This window comes from Drosophila suzukii, chromosome 3 (genome assembly GCF_043229965.1).
Source record: "Drosophila suzukii chromosome 3, CBGP_Dsuzu_IsoJpt1.0, whole genome shotgun sequence".
NCBI lineage: Eukaryota > Metazoa > Arthropoda > Insecta > Diptera > Drosophilidae > Drosophila > Drosophila suzukii.
In genome coordinates, this window is record NC_092082.1 from 20264132 (window position 1) to 20285919 (window position 21788).

Genomic DNA, 21788 nt, shown 5'->3' on the forward strand with positions numbered 1-21788 from the left:
AATAATGTATTTTTACTTGATTGCTACCAAGGGTAATATTATTTTTCGGTATAATTTCGAAATTGCTCATGTGAGTAAATTTATTCGTTTGCAATTGAGTGCGTACAAAATACTTTTTTGGACAGCAGTTTCTTTTCTTTATGCGCGCATTATTTTGGCGAAAAACAAAACTTCCTTTTTGACGGCGCTTGTTAAAAGTCTGAGAAAGGTAAAAACACCAAAGTAAAACAAAAAATAAACGAAACCAAAAAAAAAAAAATGAAGAAAAATTAACAAGCTCAAAATGGCAGCCAAGTGTGCATAAATTTTTAAAATGCCCGCAAAAGTCCAAGCCGAAACAAATTCAAAATAAACAAAAAAATCGGGGGGAAAAAAACTTAATGAAATGCAATCAAAAAAGCATTCGAAGAGGACTGCATTAAGTGCGACTTGGACCCGGAGTCCAGTGTTACCTGGTAGCCGCTCTCAATCCTCCAAGTCCCCGAATATCTCGCCCGAAGATCAGTACATGGCGCTGACGTGACGTTCTCGACGCAGCCGAAAAAAAGACATTTATTTCCCTTCTGGATATACCTATATAGGTACGCACAAAAGGTACTGAATAAATGCGAGTGGATTGCTTTTTTCTTCGCCAGAGAACAGCTTACATTTGTCATTTCAGACAAACCGTGGAACTATACAATTATAAAATGTTCTTCTTATACTTCAAAAATGGTTTATAAATCGTTTTCCTGATCTTTTTGTTACCTGTCTTATTGATCTTAAGCTATTCAAATGTTTTGACGCAGTCATTTTACTGTCAGGATTTAGATTTAAAAAAAAAGAAATAGTTACCACGGATAAAAATGTAGTAAAACCAAGGATTTACAATTAAATGTATCGTATATAATTAAATTAAAGGTTAAAATAAATTTATATATGACATTTATAAAATGTTTTCCGTTAAACAATACGTTTTTGGACTCAATTTAAATTTGAGATACAAAATGAAATATGCATTTTTTAATATGCAGATATTTTTAAAATTCCAATTTTTTTCGATGGTTGTAACATGCTTAATCGAATTTTTTAAAATTTGTTACCCACTGTACTGAAATGGAAGAGGAGAAAAGAAAGCTTGTTTCAAAAGCCCGAAAAAATTCTTAATTTAAAACAGAACAGAACCCTCTGTCTGATTGATTGACCCGCTGATTTAAGCGGCTTTTGGAAATCAGGACTGCAACTGGCGGACCTTCGGATGAGGTGTTAACCTGCCTTAAATGCTGCGCCGATCGAGTAGTACCGTTAAGGGACTAATTGAACTTTTATAAATTGTTAACTGTCATTGGGCGATTCACCTCCTCTTCGAGACCGGCTAATTTAGCATAATTTATTGTAGGTTCTGCATTGATTTTTTCAATTAGCGACCAATTATGCGGCTAAGCCTTGTCATGCGCAGAAATTTTGACTCATTTGCATAATATCAGACAGATGAATAGTCATTCAATGGTCTTCTCAAGTGTTTTGGCTCTCGGAGTTAGTTCACTCGAAGTGTCAAGTGGCTCTGAGGGGAAAGAAAACGGGCTTACATAGATATAGAACGTTAAAAATACGCCTAGATACAAAACAAATTTCATTACTCATGAGTATTTGTTTACGAAAGTACTTAGCAAGTTTTTTTCGCCTCTCCAAGCTCCCCAAAAAATAATTTCAATTGTTTAACGAACAAAAAATCCCTGCATAATTTCACTGAGTGCGTGTTTGTAATTTTTTATTTATTCAACATTTTGGCGTTTGTAAATTTCCACTTGGTCTTTTTTCGTGTTTTTTTCTTAGCTCTTTTTGGCGCCTGACTTTTTATGGCGTTCCATTTTAAATTAGTTGTTTACTTATAAAGAACTTTGAATGGGGCTTTTTTTGTTGTCAACTTACATTTTTGTTAGGCTTGAGTTTCTGTGGTCGGTAACTGAAAGTATAAAGAAGGTGAAAAAAGTTAGATATATTTTTAGGTATGGCTTAAGATTAATAAAATCTATCCCATACCCCTAGTTTATTTTCTCTTTCACTTTTATAAATATCTTACTCTTTATAGAACAACATTTTAAACTTTGCTAATTTCTTAGTTGCTTGTATATTTATTTTTAACTCAATATATTTTAGTATTATGGTTACAAAGTAAAGCTTTAAAGTATGCCTTACACAACTTTTGCTAAACATTGTGGCTGTCAATTATTTATAGAATTTAATGCCCATAAAATTGGCGTCATAAAGTTGTACCCATATACAATCAGCCGTAATTAAAACTACTTGTGTAAATGAGCACGGCGTTTAGTTGGGTCATAACAATTACAGCCAGACCGATTAACAACAATTTCGAGCGCCTGCAATGCGTGTGAAAAAAATGCAGCGAACATTATTGTTTATTAACAAGAGCGATGCGAAACGAGGGGGGACAGGAAACCCCATTAAATGGGGGCAAAGTGTACAATAAATGTAAAATGCAAATCTTGACAGAGGCAAAAATAGTTGCTGACGCCTTGGCGAAAAAAACAGAAGAAAAATTGTATAAAAATACAAGATAAATGAGCACAACGGCCTGTTGGTGTGACTCTATCTCTGTGTGTGTGTGTAAGTGCAGCGGGCAAGCAAAATTGCATTGAGATAGGTCAGTCACACACTCACACACAGACACAATCAACCGAGTGCAGCGCACTCTCTTCTGCAATCAAAGCTCCACTGTATCTGTGTGTGTGTGCCATAACTGCTCTAATTACGCTACCTAGGGGTGGTAATCCCCCTTTTTTGTACCTCAATCGTAATCCCCTCCTCAACAGTAAGAACCTCGAATTACGGGCCATAAAAAAGAAAACAAGTTTCTTGCAGCCATGCATCCATGTAAAACTTACACAATCGCAATGCCGCTCTCTCGATTCACTTTTCTTTGTGCAATTTCAATAATTTGGCGAGAGAGCAGAGAACGGGCTGCATAAAGCTCTTCGCGAAAGAGAGGAAGTGCATCTCAGAGAAAAAGAGAGCAGGAAATCTCTTTGTTTACTTGCACTTTCTGATGCACTTTTTGCAAGAAATAGTAGTAGATTAGGAAGATCTTATGTTGACTTAGGAAATAGTCGATTTGGTTCCGATAGATAACAATTTTAAATAGGAAACATAAGGTAGGTTAGGGAAAATTGTAGATCATTCAAAAGATGAGTAAAAACGGAATTTAATTTATTTAGATCTAAGCATTATTATATTAAAGTTTTTTATTATATTATATATATTATAACTTCTAACTATAAAAAATCAAATTAAGTTTAAAAAATGTAAACCGAATATTTAAGCTCTTGTTATTCTTACCCTAATAGTTGGTTCTTTTCGAAATATATATAAATAAGTCTTTGTTAGGGATGGAAAAGTAAATCAGCTTTCGCGTTTGTAAATCTCACGTAGATATGCGTGAATCTCTCTCTCTTCCGTTGCTCTCATTTACATCCCCTGTTATCCTCACTTTCCGGACCTAGGACAACAAAAATATAAATGTCTGAGGCGGGGAAAGCCAGCCAAAGAATTTACCACCCCAAAAAGCTTTATTTTTTTGGCAAAACCTAAGAAAAGTTCTACAGGAAAGAAATGCGGCAGTGGGTTGGGCCCAAGGAATACAGGCAATAAAAAACTTATTGCGCAGTAGACGAAAACGATGGGGTTTCCTTCGTCTAGACAGACAATTAAAGGAATGGGACAATCTTAAAGATAGAAAACCTCAAGCTCTTTACAATGGTAGCGGCCTCTTTGGTTTTATGATGACATAATTAGTGAAAGTGAATTTGAAAACAATCGTACTTTCAGAGCACTAGGGCTCCGGAGGCGAAACGAAAACGAAATTCAAATTCGAAATGAAAACGAAATTATTGCAAAATCTAGACACGCACACAGGCAGCCGACTAACGGTGGCTCTCTCTGGCTCTTCCTCTCTGGTTTTCCCAGCGTGTATATGTGTGTGTGTGAGTTTGCGAAAAGTGCATTGACTTGTCCATTTATCGGTGTATGGGTGTTTGCTTGTGGCTGTGTGTGTGCGTGTGAATGGCATGTGGCCAAGATTGCAATGGCCAATTCCAAATTGTATTTCGTCTGATGCAGTTCGCTACTCCCCTTTTTTTAATGGCCAAAAAAAATTGTCATAAACTTGGGTATTTGGCAAGCAGTTGGGGGTGTTCATTCGGTGACCCGCGGTGCATTTATTTTCTTTTTAAGTTGGGTGTGTCCTAGAAGTGATTCACGGGTCTAGAAATAGTTTGGTCTTAGGTTCATACCATCAAATTTCAAATCCTTACTACTTGATAATCTATTGTAATATACATGTATTTACTATTCAATAACAATTTAGATTGATTTTTCATTTGATACTGAATTTATTTTTAACTACTACCAACTTAAATGGTTAATAGATCAATTAATACAAGAGGTTTTATAAGTGATTTTAATTACCGACAAATAACCTGTTGCTGATAATGTTATAATAGCTCAAGAAACTTACTGTATGTATTTACTTATGGATTACTAAAAATAAACCTTATATGAGCGTCATTATTAAGTTCACATATTAAATATTAAACGAGTTTTGCTAGATTTTAGTTTTTTATTTGATCTCTGATAAAAAGGTTAATCTTTAAACATTACAAAAATGACTTAAAGGGTTTTGTAGAGTTGTTATCGAGCTTTACCACCTTGTCACACATGGCGTATTATCTATTTGAGTAACCTCATCGCGTATACGCCCATTGGCTCTAAGTATGCAATCATAACAGATGCGTACAATCGAAAGCACTGCACTTTACTGCCCTTTCCAGCATTGTCGCATCCGTTTCATTGTATCAAATGTGCGATATCCACCAAAGTGACAAGAATAAGAAACTAGTTTAGTAGGAATCCGAGTGCAATTGCATTGTGCTGGCAGAGTTACGTGGCGCTTAATTGAATAAGTGCCCTGGCCAGCTGCGATTGGATCGAGACGAATGTGTGTTAAATTGATTGAGCTGCAACTAGTGCCATAAATTAACGGACAAACATGGGACAAGTCTGCAGCGGGTTGCAAATCGTATAATTTTCACAAAAAAATCACAAAAAAAAACCCAGGCCAAAACGGAGACAGAAAGCGAAAACTGGGTCAACCTGATGCAGAGCGGCCTACGCAGCTCCATTCAGCCACATTCACATCCACCTCGTTGTCTATCCGGCCGCAGACGTTACAAATATGTAACTCAAAAAGATATGCAGCTGTAGATGCATGCCGAAAAAAAAAAAAAACAAAAAATATAGAAAAAAAGATGAAATAAAATAAATAAAGGCAGAGGCAAATGGAAAAAAGTGTAACCCACGTTTCGCTTCATTTGCTCGCACTGGAAAAGTAAAAACGGCAGCTACACGACGCCAAATTTATGTCTGCTGGATTTCACCCACGCAGTTGCCAATAAAAACAGTAGGAATATCCACTGCACAGGCAGCCGATTAAGTTGCTAACTTCTTTTTGCAACTATTCACCTTCTTTAGTCATTAAATCATTCTAATTATGCAGAAAAGCAAGCTCAACAAGTCGATAAGTACTAACGTCAAAGTAAAAAGTATCTTAATTAAAAGTACTTGTAAATATTCTCAAGCTTGGCAATCTATTTACTTAATTTAAACACAAAACTTAATTGCAAACACCTAGTCACCATACCCCGTACCCACTGTACTGCCGAGGGAGATGGAGAGGTTTGTGCTGCCCACAAAATCGTGATTCCGCCAGTTGCCGCCGCCGCCTGCCACAACGTTCACTTTCAAAATCAGTGAAATGTGACCAAAAAAAAGTGAATTGATGTTGCATTGTGTTCAGCTGTCTGTTTGTTAGCTATTCGCATTATTCACTTGGCTTACAAATAGAGGTTAATTTATTGTGACTTGATTGAGTCGAGCATGCGCCTAAAATATGCGGGAGAAACTGCCACTACGAAAGGTGAGTCGATGAATTTATGCAATTATTTTGGGGATTTTTGATGGTGCTTATACTATTAAAAACATTTAATATACAATTATTTTATATTTTGAGTTTTTGGGACCCTATATCATCAACGTTTTTGTTGCAGAATTCTTTGCAATATTATTAGGTTTTAAATTTTGAGATTTTTTAGGGGTATCATTGATACTTCACAATGTTTTTATAGTTATAACATTTCCATATATAAGAATGGCTTCAGATACCAAGAATTGAATTGATTTCCAGTAAGTCTGCAATCTTGGTCTCTGATTTGTTATATTTATAGTTTGCTTGTTGCAAGTATGTGTGCTTAAGGTTAAGTTATCGTGGTCCTACCACAATGCGAATTGCTTGTCTCAATGTCAAGTTTTCCATGCTATTCGAATCAATTACACTGGTCCAGAACTCCACTCACACACTGGCACGAGTTTCAGATGCAGATACGGATACAGATGCAGATGCTGATACATATTCATGCTGGCGATGGAGATAAACATCCGAGCGAAGAAACCAGATGAAACCCGCGAGTTGCATCCGACAACGACCTTCGGCGCCGATCTGACATTGAACACTGGCTATAAATGGAGGCATGTACATTGTACAATGTACATTGTAAGTTGTACATTGTACGGGTACGGTACATGCTGTTGACATAATTTATCCAGAGCATACACCGGAAAAAATATCGATTCGCAGTCATTAATTTTTGTTAAAAATTCATTTCGACGCTATGTACAAGACAAAGAAGATTTTCTTTTTATATAAGTTTTAAAATACTTAAGTTACTCAAACTGTAATACAACTAAGTTATTTAACTTGCAACTATCAGGGTTTAAAGTAGGTTTTAGGACCAGAAATATAGAAATGTTTAACTAAAAACCTACGGTTCGTTTGACCTATCTATTATAGTTATCATACTAACTGACTATATATATTTTAAAAAGTCTAAAAAAGCCAAACATGAGTTCATGAGTTTATAATTTAAATCATTGCCTTAAGTTTTTTTAATAAATGTAGTCAGTTAGTCAAAAATCAAGCCTTAAGGTCTTTAGGATCATAACTTTATCAGTATCTATTTATTGAATTCTGAATATTTTAAAAGAAATATCTAAATTTTTTTCGGTGCATGCAAAGTGTGTGCTTTGCTTAGCGCTTTTCGCATTTAGCCAATTAACTGAATGGTGCCGAATTCAGTTGGCGATGGAAATGAAAATGGAAGTGGAGTTGGAGATGGAGATGTCGGTGACGCGCGCACATTCCAATCCGCAGCGATACGATCCAATCCGCTCCGCGTTTCAGTCGGCACTTCATGTTGCAACAAGTGCAGTTGATGTTGCAGTTGCTGCTGCTGCTGCTGCTGTTGCTGTTGCTGTTGCTGCTGCACTTGACTTACTTGCCTGGCGGTGTTGCATCTGGTAACTGCCATCGCCATCGCCATCGCCATCTGCGCAATGCATTTCACTTTCATTATGATGCAGTCAGTTTTTGCCACTAAAAATGGCAACGGGGCAATGCCAATGTGTGGTTTTTCCAAGCCGAAATGAAAACCAGTCGAGGCTGAGACACCATCTCCATCTCCGTCTCCGCCTCCCTCTCCGTCTCCGTCCCGCTCGCACTGATTGGCAACAGCAACAGCTGACAGCTGCACTCACCTGGAAACTCACCTGAAAACTCACCTGGACTCAACTCACCTAGCCTACCTGTGTAGGCGTCGCTTTTCGTCGGCTTGGGTTTTCTGTGTGTGTCTTTTGTTTCTGCCTCTGACTCGGCCTCGCATGGGTTTCGTTACTTGTTTTTACTTTCTTCTAATAGATCGTTAGCTGTGCCATGAACTTGCAATTGATTGCTTATTGTTAAATGAAAATGGAAAGTCATTTTCCAGGCATTGCTTTTTCTTTTTCGTGGCTTTTCATTAACGACGCCTTTGTTGCCACAACATCGGCAGCGGCTTTCCCGAAAAATGTGCAAGGGGGTCAAGTATTTAACGTATTCTTGACTTGCGTCGGCCGGTTTTATTGATTTGCCAGCTGAGCAAACGGAAAGCGAAAGTAATTACCCTTAGTCATGCCCCTTACATATATATATATATATTTAAAAGATATGTATGTGCACTGTACACACCCAAATACCGGGAGATATAGATGTAGTACGGGTTCCCATAAGAATTCCCCAAGAAAGCGAGCGATAAATGCAGCAACCCCCAATTGCATTAACAGACCCTCGACTGTATGTGTGTGTGTGCGAGCAATTGTGTTGCAGTGTGCGTAATTCGCCGCCCCTTCCTGCCACGCCCCCGCTGCCCCTCGGCACACACGCAACAGAATCAATTTTTATTGGTTACACAACAACGACGCCAGCAGCGAAGGAGAAGTCCATTGACCCCGGCGACGACTCATGACTTTTAGTACTTCTCGGCATACACTTCATAAGGAGTACGCCGAATTTACCCGGTCAGCTTGCAACCGAAGGGGAAGTAAAGTTAAGATAGGTATTTTTAGTTGACAGGAAATGTATTAGGGATAAATTACCGAACTATTTTAGAAAATAAGATATAATATATAACATATAAGATTCGAGTGGTGACTAAGCCCTACGGCTCCTTGTTAAAGGTAATACCCTTGGCTGTTTGATCAATTGAAATAGTTTTATTGAAAAACGTTGCTTAAAAAACCATTAGATCCAATAAAGTATTAGAAAAATATTTAAAATAATTTTTAAATGTAATGCGAAAAGAATAATAATCAGAGAGTTCTAGAATTTTCAAACCGTCATTTTAGTGACAACTAAGTAATATATTTCATAGTTTTACAATTACAATAAAAATGACTTTAGAAGACTATGTGTTCTGATAAAATATTAAAAATAAATAAAAAATATTTTATTAGTATAATAGGAAAAGAATTTTAAGAGATTTAATGTAAAAGTGTTAATTAAAAAATATATTATATGAAACCTTTCTTATTATGATTAGTTTAACAATTAACTCGCTTTTATAACGATTTTAAAGGTTGTAAGTTGTATTTTTTGTATAATAAAATACCCCTGAAAAACAATCTTTAAAGCATCTGACATCCCATAAAGAGTGTTTAAAGTACAGCTTACTGCTCTTCGTTTCTTAATACTTCCCTCACTTTTGCTCCCCGTTGTTGTGTCTTTTCAGTTGAGTTACTTTGAGTAAATAGCCAATGCATCGGCTACTGTTTGTTTTGGTCAGGGGCACAGATCTTTGGGTTCGGTGGGATCTCGAACTTCGGAGGAGGATCCCTCGCTAATGGGAAAACAACATGAGCCGCTGAGTGAAGTGCGCTTTGGTAAACACATTTATTTATACACATGAATCATTTTGTGACCAATTTAATACTTGTACTCCCGCTCAGAAACGCCAGGTGCCTTGAATGCCGCCGCCGTAGTCGTTGCGATTGTGGTCGAAATTCCGGCTGGCCTGGGCGTAGGCGTCGATGCTGCCACGCCCATCGCGACTGGAGTACAGATTGTGGTTGTACTGGAGACTGGCCTCCCGACCCACTTGGTCGTCCTTGCTGGCGGACAGGACTAGGGAACCGCCCTCCGGCGATCGAGCACGGCGAACCAAAGGAGCCTCCTCGAGAAGATTCTCGGGATTGGTCCAGAACTCCTCGGGATACGGCTCAGGATAAGAGGCCACCAGAGCCACCAGACAATAGGCGATGAGGATCACGATTCCGCACTTATTGGAGGACATCTTTGCTGTCTAATTGGTTGAGTCAAACTGATGGTAAGCCAAGGGTGGTTCGCGTTTTTATAGGATGGAAAAACATCCCAATGGGATTCACCTACGAGGGGATTTATTCTTGAAATATCATTGTTCTTTATCAGCTTGGGGCGGTGCTTTTGTTAAATAGGTTCATCCCAGTCGTGGATCCTTATCTGCGCTATGTGACAATAACAGGGCACTGCAACTTGCAATCTGAGATGACACACAAATCTTTAGAAGATCAAGCCATTCTGGGTCCCTTAAGAGGGGAACCACTTAAAAAATCTATAGCTAAATATAAATAAATCTTATTTCTAGTGTATTTAATTTACTTTGGGAGAACTCTTTCTTCCCTTTATTAAAGTGAATCTCTGCAAGTTAGTAAAAAGTTATGTAACAGCAATTAAAACCATTTTCCTAAACCATTTAGCTAAGATAACACAAAAGACCTTAAATAAAAAACAGTCTGGGACTAATAATGATATAGTTAGTTTTAAACGACGCGCGTTATCGCTTTAATCGTGGGAACTAGCTCCTATGAATGTGTAGCATTTATAGATTGATTAAAATATCTCAATATATGTAAATCCCCAGTTGATATCACTCGCAATCACCTGGTTTCTAATCGACCCGAAAGAGGGGCGCGCTCTGCCATAACTTTTCTTTTCTAAACGCATTCAAATCGGCCTACGCAACAGACTTTTTTTGAGATAACGCCGCACGCACCGGCGAGCCCGAAAGTTTTCAATATAAAAACACAAGAAATCAGACGAAAAAAACGAAATATCATAAAAGAGAATTTAGTTCAAATGGGTTCGTTGACACAGAAACGAAGAAATCAAAATTTAGTTTTCCTGTGCGTGCGATCCACGCACGATTCATTATAGAGCCGGTGGATCGTACGCTTTTCGTATTAGTTATCAAGGCGGCGTCACTGATTAGTACCCGAAACACTGGGGAACACATATATGAATGCCTAATCGCAATCGAATCCGAAACCCTTGCAAACCTCGCCATGAACTTGAATTTGAACGGTTGTGAAAGTACTATTGCTATGTATGTAGGTACTATAAAATTCTGCCGAGTGCTGCGGCACTCTCTCGATTCTTTTCGGCGACGAGAACTGATTTCTAATCACATTTTCGAGTGCGGTAATTAGATGTGCGTACCGCCGGCGAGCGCTCTCAATGCGAAAGTCTTTCTTTCGGCCCGTAGATCATTTGCGGGTGAAAGTTTTTGCATGGGTACGCCTCGCTTCTGCGGCTCCATGTTTCTTTCATTTACTTTACTGGACTGTGGCCTTATCTATTGAATATCAAGTTGTGCATTTACATCTTTTGTCACCTGTGGCTATTTATCTCACAAAACTTACTCTGGGCCCACGGGGCGTATACACAATGTGAAGTAGAAACCGAAATGGGGGAAAAAGAAGCGGACAAAAAAAAGATAGAAAACTTCAGAGACACGTGTCGATATCTCAGATATCTTGCCGAGTCATAATTGTAAATTTTTATAGATCTCCGCGAGAATTCGGTGGCCTCTCGGCTAGAAAACAATTAAGCCAAAAAATATCAAAATTCATTGAATGAAAGTCTATATGGTATATGTATCGCTGTGTTTGCCGTTCGGACAGCCATTTGTCTAGGCCCAAAAAGACAGGCGGCATAAAATGCGTGGCGTACGCACGCTTTCAAAATAAATTATATATGCGCCGATGATACGATTTTATATAGACAAATGCGTTTATACATATGCATGTCCACATACATACATTGTATATCCGCCGGTTTCTGTAGGTATGTGTCGGTGTTTCGCTTGTTGTTTTTAAAAAGATTTATTTGCCAAAAAATATGACGACGAGAAGAGCCGTAAAATACTGTGTGCTGAAATCGCAAATGGGCAACTTTTTGCGGCTGCCCCTTTTTGTGTGGTTTTGCTCTTCAACTTTGTCAACAAAGGAAGAAGAAGGAGGGCAATGCAGATTAAGATGAATAAGAGGAGGGCCAAGGGCGGACATATCTGTTGGATGTAGTGAACTTCGAAGTCCCTTCCGGATGTAAGGGTCTTTCGAATTTCTCAGGAAACCAATTGACTAAATTCTTCATAATTATAATATTATTCCATATATTTAAACTCACATTTTTAAAAGAAAGGTTATTAATCTTCGTTGACTTAAATGAATATCGGGTATTATTATTATTATTTATTTAGATAGTATTATATAAATATTTTTATATATTTTTAATTGTTATTAGCTTAAAAAAGAGCATATATTTTAAGTTTCTATTGTGTTAGATGTTAATATAGCACAAACACTTTAAATTTAAATTTATAGATTTCTTTATAAATAGATTTCATTTCATTTCATTTCATATTTTAAGTTTCTATTGTGTTAGATGTTAATATAGCACAAACACTTTAAATTTAAATTTATAGATTTCTTTATAAATAGATTTCATGTCTGCAAAGTTTTGATGGTTAGTTGTTTGTTGTTAAAAATATAAGCTTTGCCTGTGAAATATATAAAATTAAAACTACTCATTTGTAACAATAATTTAAGTCTACTAAGAATAGAAATTTGGGTTGTTATAGAAAAGCCGGTTCTTACTGGCCTTCGGACTCTATTCATATTCATACTTTCAGAAATAACTTTCGCTTAGTCATTTTAAAACAATAAAGGGTCATTAGTTTTTAAAATGATATATATATAGTATGTATAATATTATAATATTATATAATATTTGCACATTACTTGTTGTTGAATTTTTCTATTGTACATATATTAATATAAAAGGGATGTTATAACATTTAGTATTATATTTATGATATCGTTAATTAGAACACGTGCATTAAAAATCCATAAGCATTTTAACTGCGAAAAAATCGAAAATAATTCGGCCAACATTAATATCAATTTGATGGAATCTAAAAGCGAAAGACCCCGCAAAGGGGAGATACTTTAGCCCCAAGAGTCGGGGGACTTGTACTTCGCAGAATGGCGAATCGAGAGTGAAGAGATGTTGTGGCTGTAGTGCTGTGCTGTTTTTATTATTATTGTTGTTTGTGTTATGCGTTGCGTTTAAGTCAAGTTCAAGGACTGTCAATTAAATTGAAATCACTTGCTAAAGACGCGTCGCAGCGGGCAGAGCGGCAAAACAAGCTTCCAGATGAGTAGACCCCGGATTTCGGGGCGGGGTCCATCTGGAGACCCGCTTCTTGTGTATCTATGTGGCTCTGTTTTTTTTTGCTCGGCTTTGCACGCAGCCCGTTTACATTATTATTGCTGCTGCTGCTGCGGATGCTGCGTAGTTACAGTGCGGTAATTGTCGCTGATGATCATGATTCGTCTTCCTCTTGGCCGCTTCCACGGGCTGCCATCTTCTAGGCTGGTCTTGAATGGCTCTTTTGTATGTCATCCCGGCTTCGGGCAAGTCAAGTGCGACTTCTGGTTCGTTAATCGCCCGCAAACTGTTGCCATCCAGTCCCCGATATACAAATACTCGTACCTCTCAAGTGGGGCTTTTGTCTGTCCGAAAGAGAGGGCGTGTCGCCGGAGAATGTGGGAATTCATCTCATATATTCATGATTGGCATGGGGAATTGGGGCTTTTCGAGTGGTCTGGGGAGTGTCGAGCAAATGATTTTGAAGACAAGTTCAACGTTTGAAAACATATACCACATGCTCTTGATTAAGTGTTTCCTTATCTGCCGATATACTTTTCATCTCAGTGTTTAGTTAAAAAAATGAAAGCTATATATTATGGTTTGATTTCATATAATATAAGAAGTTTTAAGGATTTTTCTTATGTATGTACAAAGTTATTAAGTTTTATTTATAGCTGAGCTTATGGTACAGAAATTCTTATTTATTAAATTTAATATTACATTATAAGATATAGAATTATATATTTATATCTTAGGACGCGATTATCAAGTTAGCTTAGAGTAACATAAAGAATATATATAAGGCCAGAAACATCATTTCTAATTATTATCACAAAGCTTGCATGTTATATTTTTGTGTTCCTTTACTTTTTTAGTAGCTGTCTCCATAGGACATATGTTTTTTTCACCTCATGGGTTCATGATAAGTTTTTTTATTGAAATATTCATAGTGTAAAACCAACATCTGGCTGATAGTAGCGACTGAAGTCGGTCGACTAAGGCGGTAAGCACGACCCCAACCCAGCCCAACTACAATGCACGGCCAGGGGCAATTCCTAACTGTGTTTTTAGGCCAACTTTCAGTTTCTCGAAATGCGAATCGAGGTTTTCATATCAAATGTGGTCACAGCCAGCGGCCTGAGACGCTCAAAATAAATGCATAATTAATGACGATTCGGCTGTACGTATTTGTTTCGCCAGTTGATTAACATAATGCCAAATACAAACACCACCATATAAAATTATCAGCTTCGACTTGTGAATAAGACTTATTTGTGTACACCTTTACACGTGCTCTAGCGAACGAATAAAGGAATATCGAGCCAGTAAAAATCAATACGAAGTGACTAAAGTTCTTGAACATTTCCTTTGTGTCCAGCGATGACTAAATGTTTTTACTTTGCCTTTTTGGGACCAAGAAATGTACTTTAAACGTCTGGCAGATAAAACAAATGTCAATCCATCAGATGCGAAAAGAGTTCAGAGGAAACGGAAATGCTGGGGGCGGGTTACCGGGTGACATAGGGGTGTTCGATCTATGTGGAAGTGCCCGTCAATATTTGGCCAAAAAAAACAATTTTCGCTTCGTTTCGTTAATCAATAAACCGTATGTATTTTTGTTTTTGTTTTTTTCCGCATTTGTGGATTTTTTTTGCGTTTTTTAGAATATTTTGTATGCCAAGAATTTAAATTAGTAGTAAATCTGGTTTTCTGATTTCGGGTTCGTTCTCTCGGTTCCCCCAACTTTTTCTTTTGCTCCGGCTGTCGCTTCTCTCAGTTCTACCCGATTCTTGTTTTTGTCTGCCGCTTCCCATCCGATTTCTTCATTTTTCTGCGACGTTATTACAGGTGAATTTTATAGTCTTTTCCCTGTTCTTGCCGTGCTTTATTTTCTGGACCTAGGACGCTTGGCAAAAAAAGAGCGGAATCAGAAAACAAATTAAGTGAGTTTGGCTGAAATCGAAATGCTTTGGGCTATTGATCATTTATTGCCTCGCGGAGGCGATGAAGTTGAAAAGAAACAGTGGAAAAATATGGGAATGGCGAGGCAGACAAAGTCAGATCGGAATCTTTGGTTGTGGGAATCACCATATAAGGTAAGAACATATTTGTCGTTTGATTGCACACACTTCCTTTTTTTCAGTTTTAAAAAATTATCACTCTATTATTTAATGTCGAGTTTTTAATACGGCATTATTGTGGAATGTATTTTGTGTATTTACAAATAGAATTACTTCCAAGTATACCTATTTTTACCAAAAGCACCATTTTAACCTGTTCTCAAATATATTTTGTAGCTAATAAACTAATAAAAAAGAAAAACAATTGAAAGAGCCCTATAAAAAAGCAAAACGAATAATTTAAAATTTGTATCACTCATTTGACTTTCTCTGTGAGCATGTGCAAAATAAATTAACTTCATCATTTTAAAATGTTACTTTTGCCTTTACTAATTAATTTCAGAAAGAACGTAAATAAAAATGAATTTTAACTCGTAAAACAATTATTTCCTCTGTCACTTTCAGATGGGGGCCCCGCTGTTTGTTAATATGGTTTTAAGTGTTTAATTTTAAATTCCCAAATTGTTCTGTAAAGTCAATGTGTGCCCATTGAATGGGATCAACCAAATATATATATATGGATAATAAAAATCGGTGATAACGAACCCGATGTGGGTCAGACGGAAAAGAGTGTTTCTTTCTGGTTTCTGGGCAGAACAAACACTCTTATGATTGAGGTACAAAAGTGAAACTCGGTGATTCTGAGCCGATCGCTGCGGTATAAACATTTACATTTGATTAAACAGCGTTTATTGACTGTTTTCGTTTTTGCTTTTGTTCGATTTTAATGCATTTTGCCGATTTTCGGCTTTCGTTTTGCGAGGACAAAAAAAGAGTGCAGGAAAAAACCCAAGCCAACCCAACCCAAAACTCTCGTATCTGTATCTGCATCTGTGCATCTTTATCTGTGCGTATTTATTTTGGTTTTACGGCATGTAATTACCCGGGGAAAGAGGAGTCAGAAAATACAGAGAATACAGAGTGTGTTTCGTATTCTTTGGCTGGCTTTTTTCTCCTCGCGTCTTATCATTATTTCCCAGTGTGTACTGTGCGCTTTCTGATTGCTCTGCCCCCTTTTAACCTTCGTATTTAAGAAATTTCTTAACCCATTACGATTTCACTCAATACGGCGTATGATTTTTGTAGGCCGTCCCTCAAAAAATTACATGTTTCACTTTCTCTGGCGCCTGAACAGTTCCCCCCCCTCGTAAAAATAACAAGAACGGCGTTGAAGAACGGAAAGATAAATGCTTAGACATCGTCTGGCCCTCTCAATGGATTTCGAAATATCTTTTCGGGGTTTCTGTTTTTGTTTTTCCCCACATCAATCAGAGAATGTTTCTCTCTTTTCATTTCTTCTGTGGCAGCATTGAAAAGGGAAATTTCTTTAGCCCAATTAAATGAAAAGAAACAATATCAGGTTGTTCCATGGATCTTGTGTTAATTTTGGGGAGTGCATTTTTGTTTGGCAATGATCACTTTCATTGAAATTGTATTTCACCACACCATTTAATTGCAATATTTACAGAAAGTCTTGAAAAATATACACACTTCCTTAGAACACAAAATTCTTTTTTAAGAAAGTGGAATGCAAAGATTAAAAAATTCCTCAAGTCAGCCCATTTCTTTGAAATGAATTTTAAAATAATTAATTTATCTGTTTTTGAAGCTCTTTGCTTATTTTTTAGAACCGAAATATAAAGCTAACAATGTTCGCAGTATCTCAGAAAAATGTGGATTTTTTGTAAGACCACAAAATGTATTTTGTAAAGCTTTACTTACGCTTATCGCTCTTGATTCGCTTTCTGGTTCTGTTGATTTTATTCATTCAGAATTTGATACGCAATTTACGCGTCTAATTTGTTGCTGCCTCCGTTCGCCGCACTGTTTTTTTTTTGCTTTTTCACACACAGAATTTTTTTTATTTAATTGCACACATAATGGACAAAATTATATGCTATATTTGTATGTTTGTGCGTTGGAAACACGAATACAGCCAATTGAAAATTGTATTTGCGGCTGGGTTTCAGTAAAACAATTTTTCGAGCACTCACTGAAAATGGATTTTGGCACTTAAATTCGCAATCACGTTGCTTTGGGATTTTATAAAGATTTTCTTTGTTATAAAATGTTAAACTGGGCTAACGGAGCCTTTTAATAACGTGGATAAATCTCAAAAAAAGAGTATTGAATAAGGGTTTTTATAAGGTTAAGAAGTTTATTTAGGTATTGGTTTAGTTTATATAAATTTAACTGTATTTTTGAGGATGAAGCTTATAGTTGTCTGATAAATTTCCTCTTTAAAACTGGAGTATTAGCTCTTAAACATACAAAATGTTTTCCTTTGATTAGTATTAAATTATTTTAGATATTTTTCAATTTTCCTGCTTTAAACTGGGTTCTTGGGCACAGGTATCTTTCAGATGGTTTTCCTTTCAAGTGTGTGTGGGAACTGGAGGTATGGTATTGGAAACCGAAAACGAAACCGATTCGGAACGGAACCGAAAAGACGAGCGACGCGTGCACTTACAGCGACGTCTGAGCGGCAAAAACTCGAGAATAAGCAAAGTGCGGCTCAATTTATACGACGAGACGAAAAAACGCAGACAAGAAGATACAGATACAGATACGCGCTCTCTTAGTGTTGGTGTACCTCGCAGATACTTCTAACCGCCGCTCTCTTTCGCTCTCTTCGCTGTGGGGGTGGTCCTCCTAAGAGAGAGGGAGCTCCTTCTCTGCTGCTATCACCCGCTCTCACGCGCTCTGTGTGTTTTGGTTATAAAAGTGTAGTAGATTTTTGGCATTTATCTGTTGTTATTTTGTATTTGCATACGCTCAATATGCACGACCCACATTGTTGTTGTTGCTGTTGCCCGCAGTCTATAGAAATAATACGTATACACATGTGTATTTATTTAAGCTGGTATATACGCACCGCACTCGGAATCGAGTAGAGTAGAGTCGGGTTCCCAGTTCCCATATAAATAAAAACACAAAAAGTACACACTATCTCTCTCGCTCTCTCTCTTTCTGCTTTCTGCCTGGCCTGCCTGGCCCCCCACTCACACTCGCACACACACTCTCACGCACCCGCACACATACAGTTGCACCGCCTGAGTTCCGCTGCCCGTCGGCACAGTCCGCACACGGTAACAATTCGAAAACGAATACGCAAAACGGCGAAACGAACTGAAAACAGCCAAAACTTTTTACCTCTGCCTTGGTCTCTGCCGCTGCCTCAGTCGCAGTCGACGCCGGCAGCGCAGCTGTTTGGGGATGTTGGGGCTCTGTTAAGGCCCCAGCGCTGTTAGGGCTCTGTTAGCTCCAGTGGGGTTATCAGTGGCGTGGGCTCTGTTATCAAAGGGGAACCATCTTTGTTGAAGTAAACTCTTAATATACTTGTATCTTTCGGCGCTGAAAGATCTATTTTTAGAAAAAGCATTCCAAAAACTTAATCATGATCAAAGTTTACTTTCATATCTAACAAAACTTTCCAAAATATTTTCTTCCGTTTTGAAGATTTGGATTGCAAATGCGCCTTATTGGGCTGAACAAATTTATAATCTAAAAGTTTGTTAGAAGAATTTTTACTTGATATAAAAAAGGTATTACTTTAGTAAATGTTAACGTTTATTTTTCCTATTATCCAACTTATAGAAAGATAACTTTATTGTTAAATTTTCATCTTTTCATTTCAGTAACTAACTTCGAAAATTCCTTAGAATCAAAATTGAATTATATAACTAAATTGTATAAAAATAATAAAATATAAAAAATAAACCATAAGACCATCTAAACCCCCACGAAAGCCACTGAATTGCATTAAGACTATTGGGGGTGGAGCTAGAGAAAATAAGAGTGGGAAACTTTCAGTTCTTGATTAGATTGATTGATTGATTTTTCTTGTCATTCGATACAGCTTTTGCTCTTTGAAAGCTTGGCTGCTCCCTTATATCCTTATAAAAATATTATAAAAAGAAAAAGTTTAAGCCTTAGCGGAACTGATACGAATAAGTAAACCACCAACTTGATTGATAATTAAATTCTATGAACCACTTTCTGTTTACCAAGCGATTTTTACGATTAAAGGGTTATCGCTTAGGTTGTGCATCAGCTCAGTTACAAAGTAAGCTAAATGACTAAAAACACTTTTAGCGAACATTCCTTGGACTACATTTGAAGACCTAATGGAATACTGGTTGCGAAATTCCTCAAGTAACTTTCTGGCCGTCTATTAATATTCATATGTGCACAGTACGAATCAATTGCATATTGGGCGCAAGGTCGTCTGGCAGTCGGGCAGATAGGCAAACTGTCAGATACTCGCACTCATGCAAAGTCCATATGCAATAATCAAGCAAATTGAGTGCAACGCAGACGCTGGCAAACCCGTATCTATTGGATATTCTTTTGGCGAACTCCAATCGATATCGCCTCGATTCGCAGCTAGACGGTTAATTACAATGACATGTTAGACGCGAAAACAAGTTAAACACGCTCGCTCGATTTGTGTAATTAATTAATGCAGACATCAGACATCAGACGAGCGAGAGCTAAAAAACAAATTCACCTCGAAATGTGCATTGAACTTTTGCGGTTGCTTTTCTCGCCGACCGACCGTAGAATGTTGTTTTCCCTTTTTCGTAGCTCGCTTTTTGTAACCAATTCTAGTTGCAATCCGCTGCTGATAACCCACAGATGAACCCATAGACGTGGGTGGGGGTACCTACGCCTTTTCAGTGGGGGGGAAGGGGGACTCTGCAGAGCAGCTGATGCAGACGTGTGTGTTGAAGTTGATGTTTCAGCCTGTAAACAAACGGCAAGCAAATAATGACAAAGTCGAAGACGAAATTCCAAAAATGTTCGTTATTGTTTGTCGTATTGACTGGGCTTATCGCTAACCGTTGTCAGATCGAATAAACATTCACATCTATATGTGGTGCATACAATGTGGTGTTGTACATGCAGTGGAACTTGCCTAAAACGAACTTTCAATTTCTGTACGACAAACAATTTTACAGATAAATTTGCTACATCAATTAATTAACTTAGATAGGTTATTATATATTTTAAGTTGCTGTATTACAACGAATACTTCACAGACTTACAAGATATTTTTTCGTTCCTTAAACTTTTGGAAAAGTTAATACCATCTATGAATTTACAATCATTATAAATGAAATATCTATAGTTCAAATATTTCTAAAAATATATAATTTACATAAAAAGACTAGTGAGTTGCACTACAAAAACATTTATAACATGGTTCAAAATATATGGTCCCAAATTTATTATAGTTTTGTATGAGTTAGATCTTTTGTGGCCTGATGGAAAAGTGTGTTTGGAGTAAGGAACTAGAACAGCCCTCTGTTAATCTTGACTTGGAACAGGAAGCACGCCGTCGGATTGCAAAAGCTTGAACCCAACAGAACTGGCCTCCAATGTGTGTCATTTGTGATAAGAAACTTCAGAGGGGAGGGGAAAACTATTGTATAAGATCTGAACGTACTCAGTCGATTCGCCGTGATTCTGAATACTGTTTGCATTCCTTATAAGTGAATTTATTCCTCCCACTCCGCTTTGCCCACTCTACCAAATGTGCCTGCCATGACTAATTAAGTAACCAAAAAATAAGAAAAGAAGGCGAAAAAGCTGCTCAAATTCTCAGCATTAAAACGTGCCGACAACTTTGTAAAGGCTGCCAAAAATGCACATTTTTATTTATATTCTCATATACGATGTTGGGACATGCTTTCGGGAGTTGAATTCGGCTTGGATGGGTAACTTAACTATAACGTCAAGTTTATACCACTTGGGGAAACATTAAAGTAGAACCCCTTTGTGCAGAATCATTTAACTAGATAATTACATTTTTATTAACTCTTTTGATTTCATTAGACACCTATAAACCTAAATAAAAAAAATGAAAACATTTTAAAATTTAAAATTACCTAAAATATACAAGAATTGTATTTATAAATATAATAAATATAATAATAATTATAAATAAATATAACTAAGGTAAAATAAAAACAAAATATATTTGTATCTTAAAAGTGTAGATAATTAAAAAAAGTACTAAATAATACATTTTATTAAAATTAATCAACGCCACAAATCAACATTTTATAAAGGGTGCCATCCAAATTAACAGATCTCAAACTCTTTTAAAACCTGTCCAAAAATACCCAATGAATTGCAAATTGGACTAACATATGGCATTCATTTGCACTACAAAGTCTTCTAAATTACACCACACATTAGTTTTCCAATAATATTTAAGAGTATTTCCGAGTGTGTTATCATGAGTAAAAATTCGTATCCCTTCCGAGTGTGAGCTGCCATATGCATTTTCGATTCCTGGACTTCTCTGCCCGTGTGAATCATGAGCATTAAGCATAAAACCGACATTTAGCTGATTGATCTTAATAAGAATTTGTGCGGCAGGGCGGAGCATTGGGGCGGAGGATTGCTAACGGATCGTTGGGACGGGTCAATAACATTGTACGGATACCCGTACTCCTCCTGCCCCCCATACCTACCTCCCAATACCCATGTGAGTCCGAATCCAAGTCCCTGAGTTTGAGGGCGTTGCTGGGCTGCGCCTGCGCAACATAACATAACAAACTTTGTGTTTGTTTCCCTTACTCATTGTTGCTGTGCAGTTTTTAATAACTCAGAGTCAGAATCAAATTTCGGGTAAGCAGAAGGAGCTGGAGTTCCCTTGTCGGAAATCGGAGTTTGCCTTTGGTAAGTTATGGATGGTTCTTAAGGTTCTTTTTATCCCTCCAGTATCTCATGATATCTTGCTTTATAGCTGTTATATCGTCGATTTGCAC

The 21788-nt window shown here is 37.2% G+C and overlaps 2 protein-coding genes across 3 annotated transcripts in view; both read right to left on the reverse strand.

Annotated features, from left to right (window-relative positions):
* The window catches only part of Oatp74D (Organic anion transporting polypeptide 74D), a 28189-nt gene extending 10119 nt beyond the window's left edge, over positions 1-18070 (reverse strand). The window contains exons 1-3 of one of the 2 annotated variants that reach the window (XM_036815420.3): positions 18052-18070; positions 16732-17002; positions 1912-1945 (exon numbers count right to left, since the gene is read on the reverse strand). The gene's annotated coding sequence lies outside the window, so the exon portion shown is untranslated. Of the gene's footprint in view, positions 1-1911; positions 1946-16731; positions 17826-18051 lie in introns of those variants that run through there. The other variant, XM_036815419.3, reaches the window with a different exon arrangement.
* edin (elevated during infection) lies at positions 9295-9753 on the reverse strand. Its single transcript, XM_017067854.4, has one exon. It carries the CDS (start codon positions 9711-9713, stop codon positions 9366-9368), a length of 348 nt encoding a protein of 115 aa, XP_016923343.4. The 5' UTR covers positions 9714-9753; the 3' UTR covers positions 9295-9365.
* Positions 18071-21788: the final 3718 nt, after the last annotated feature.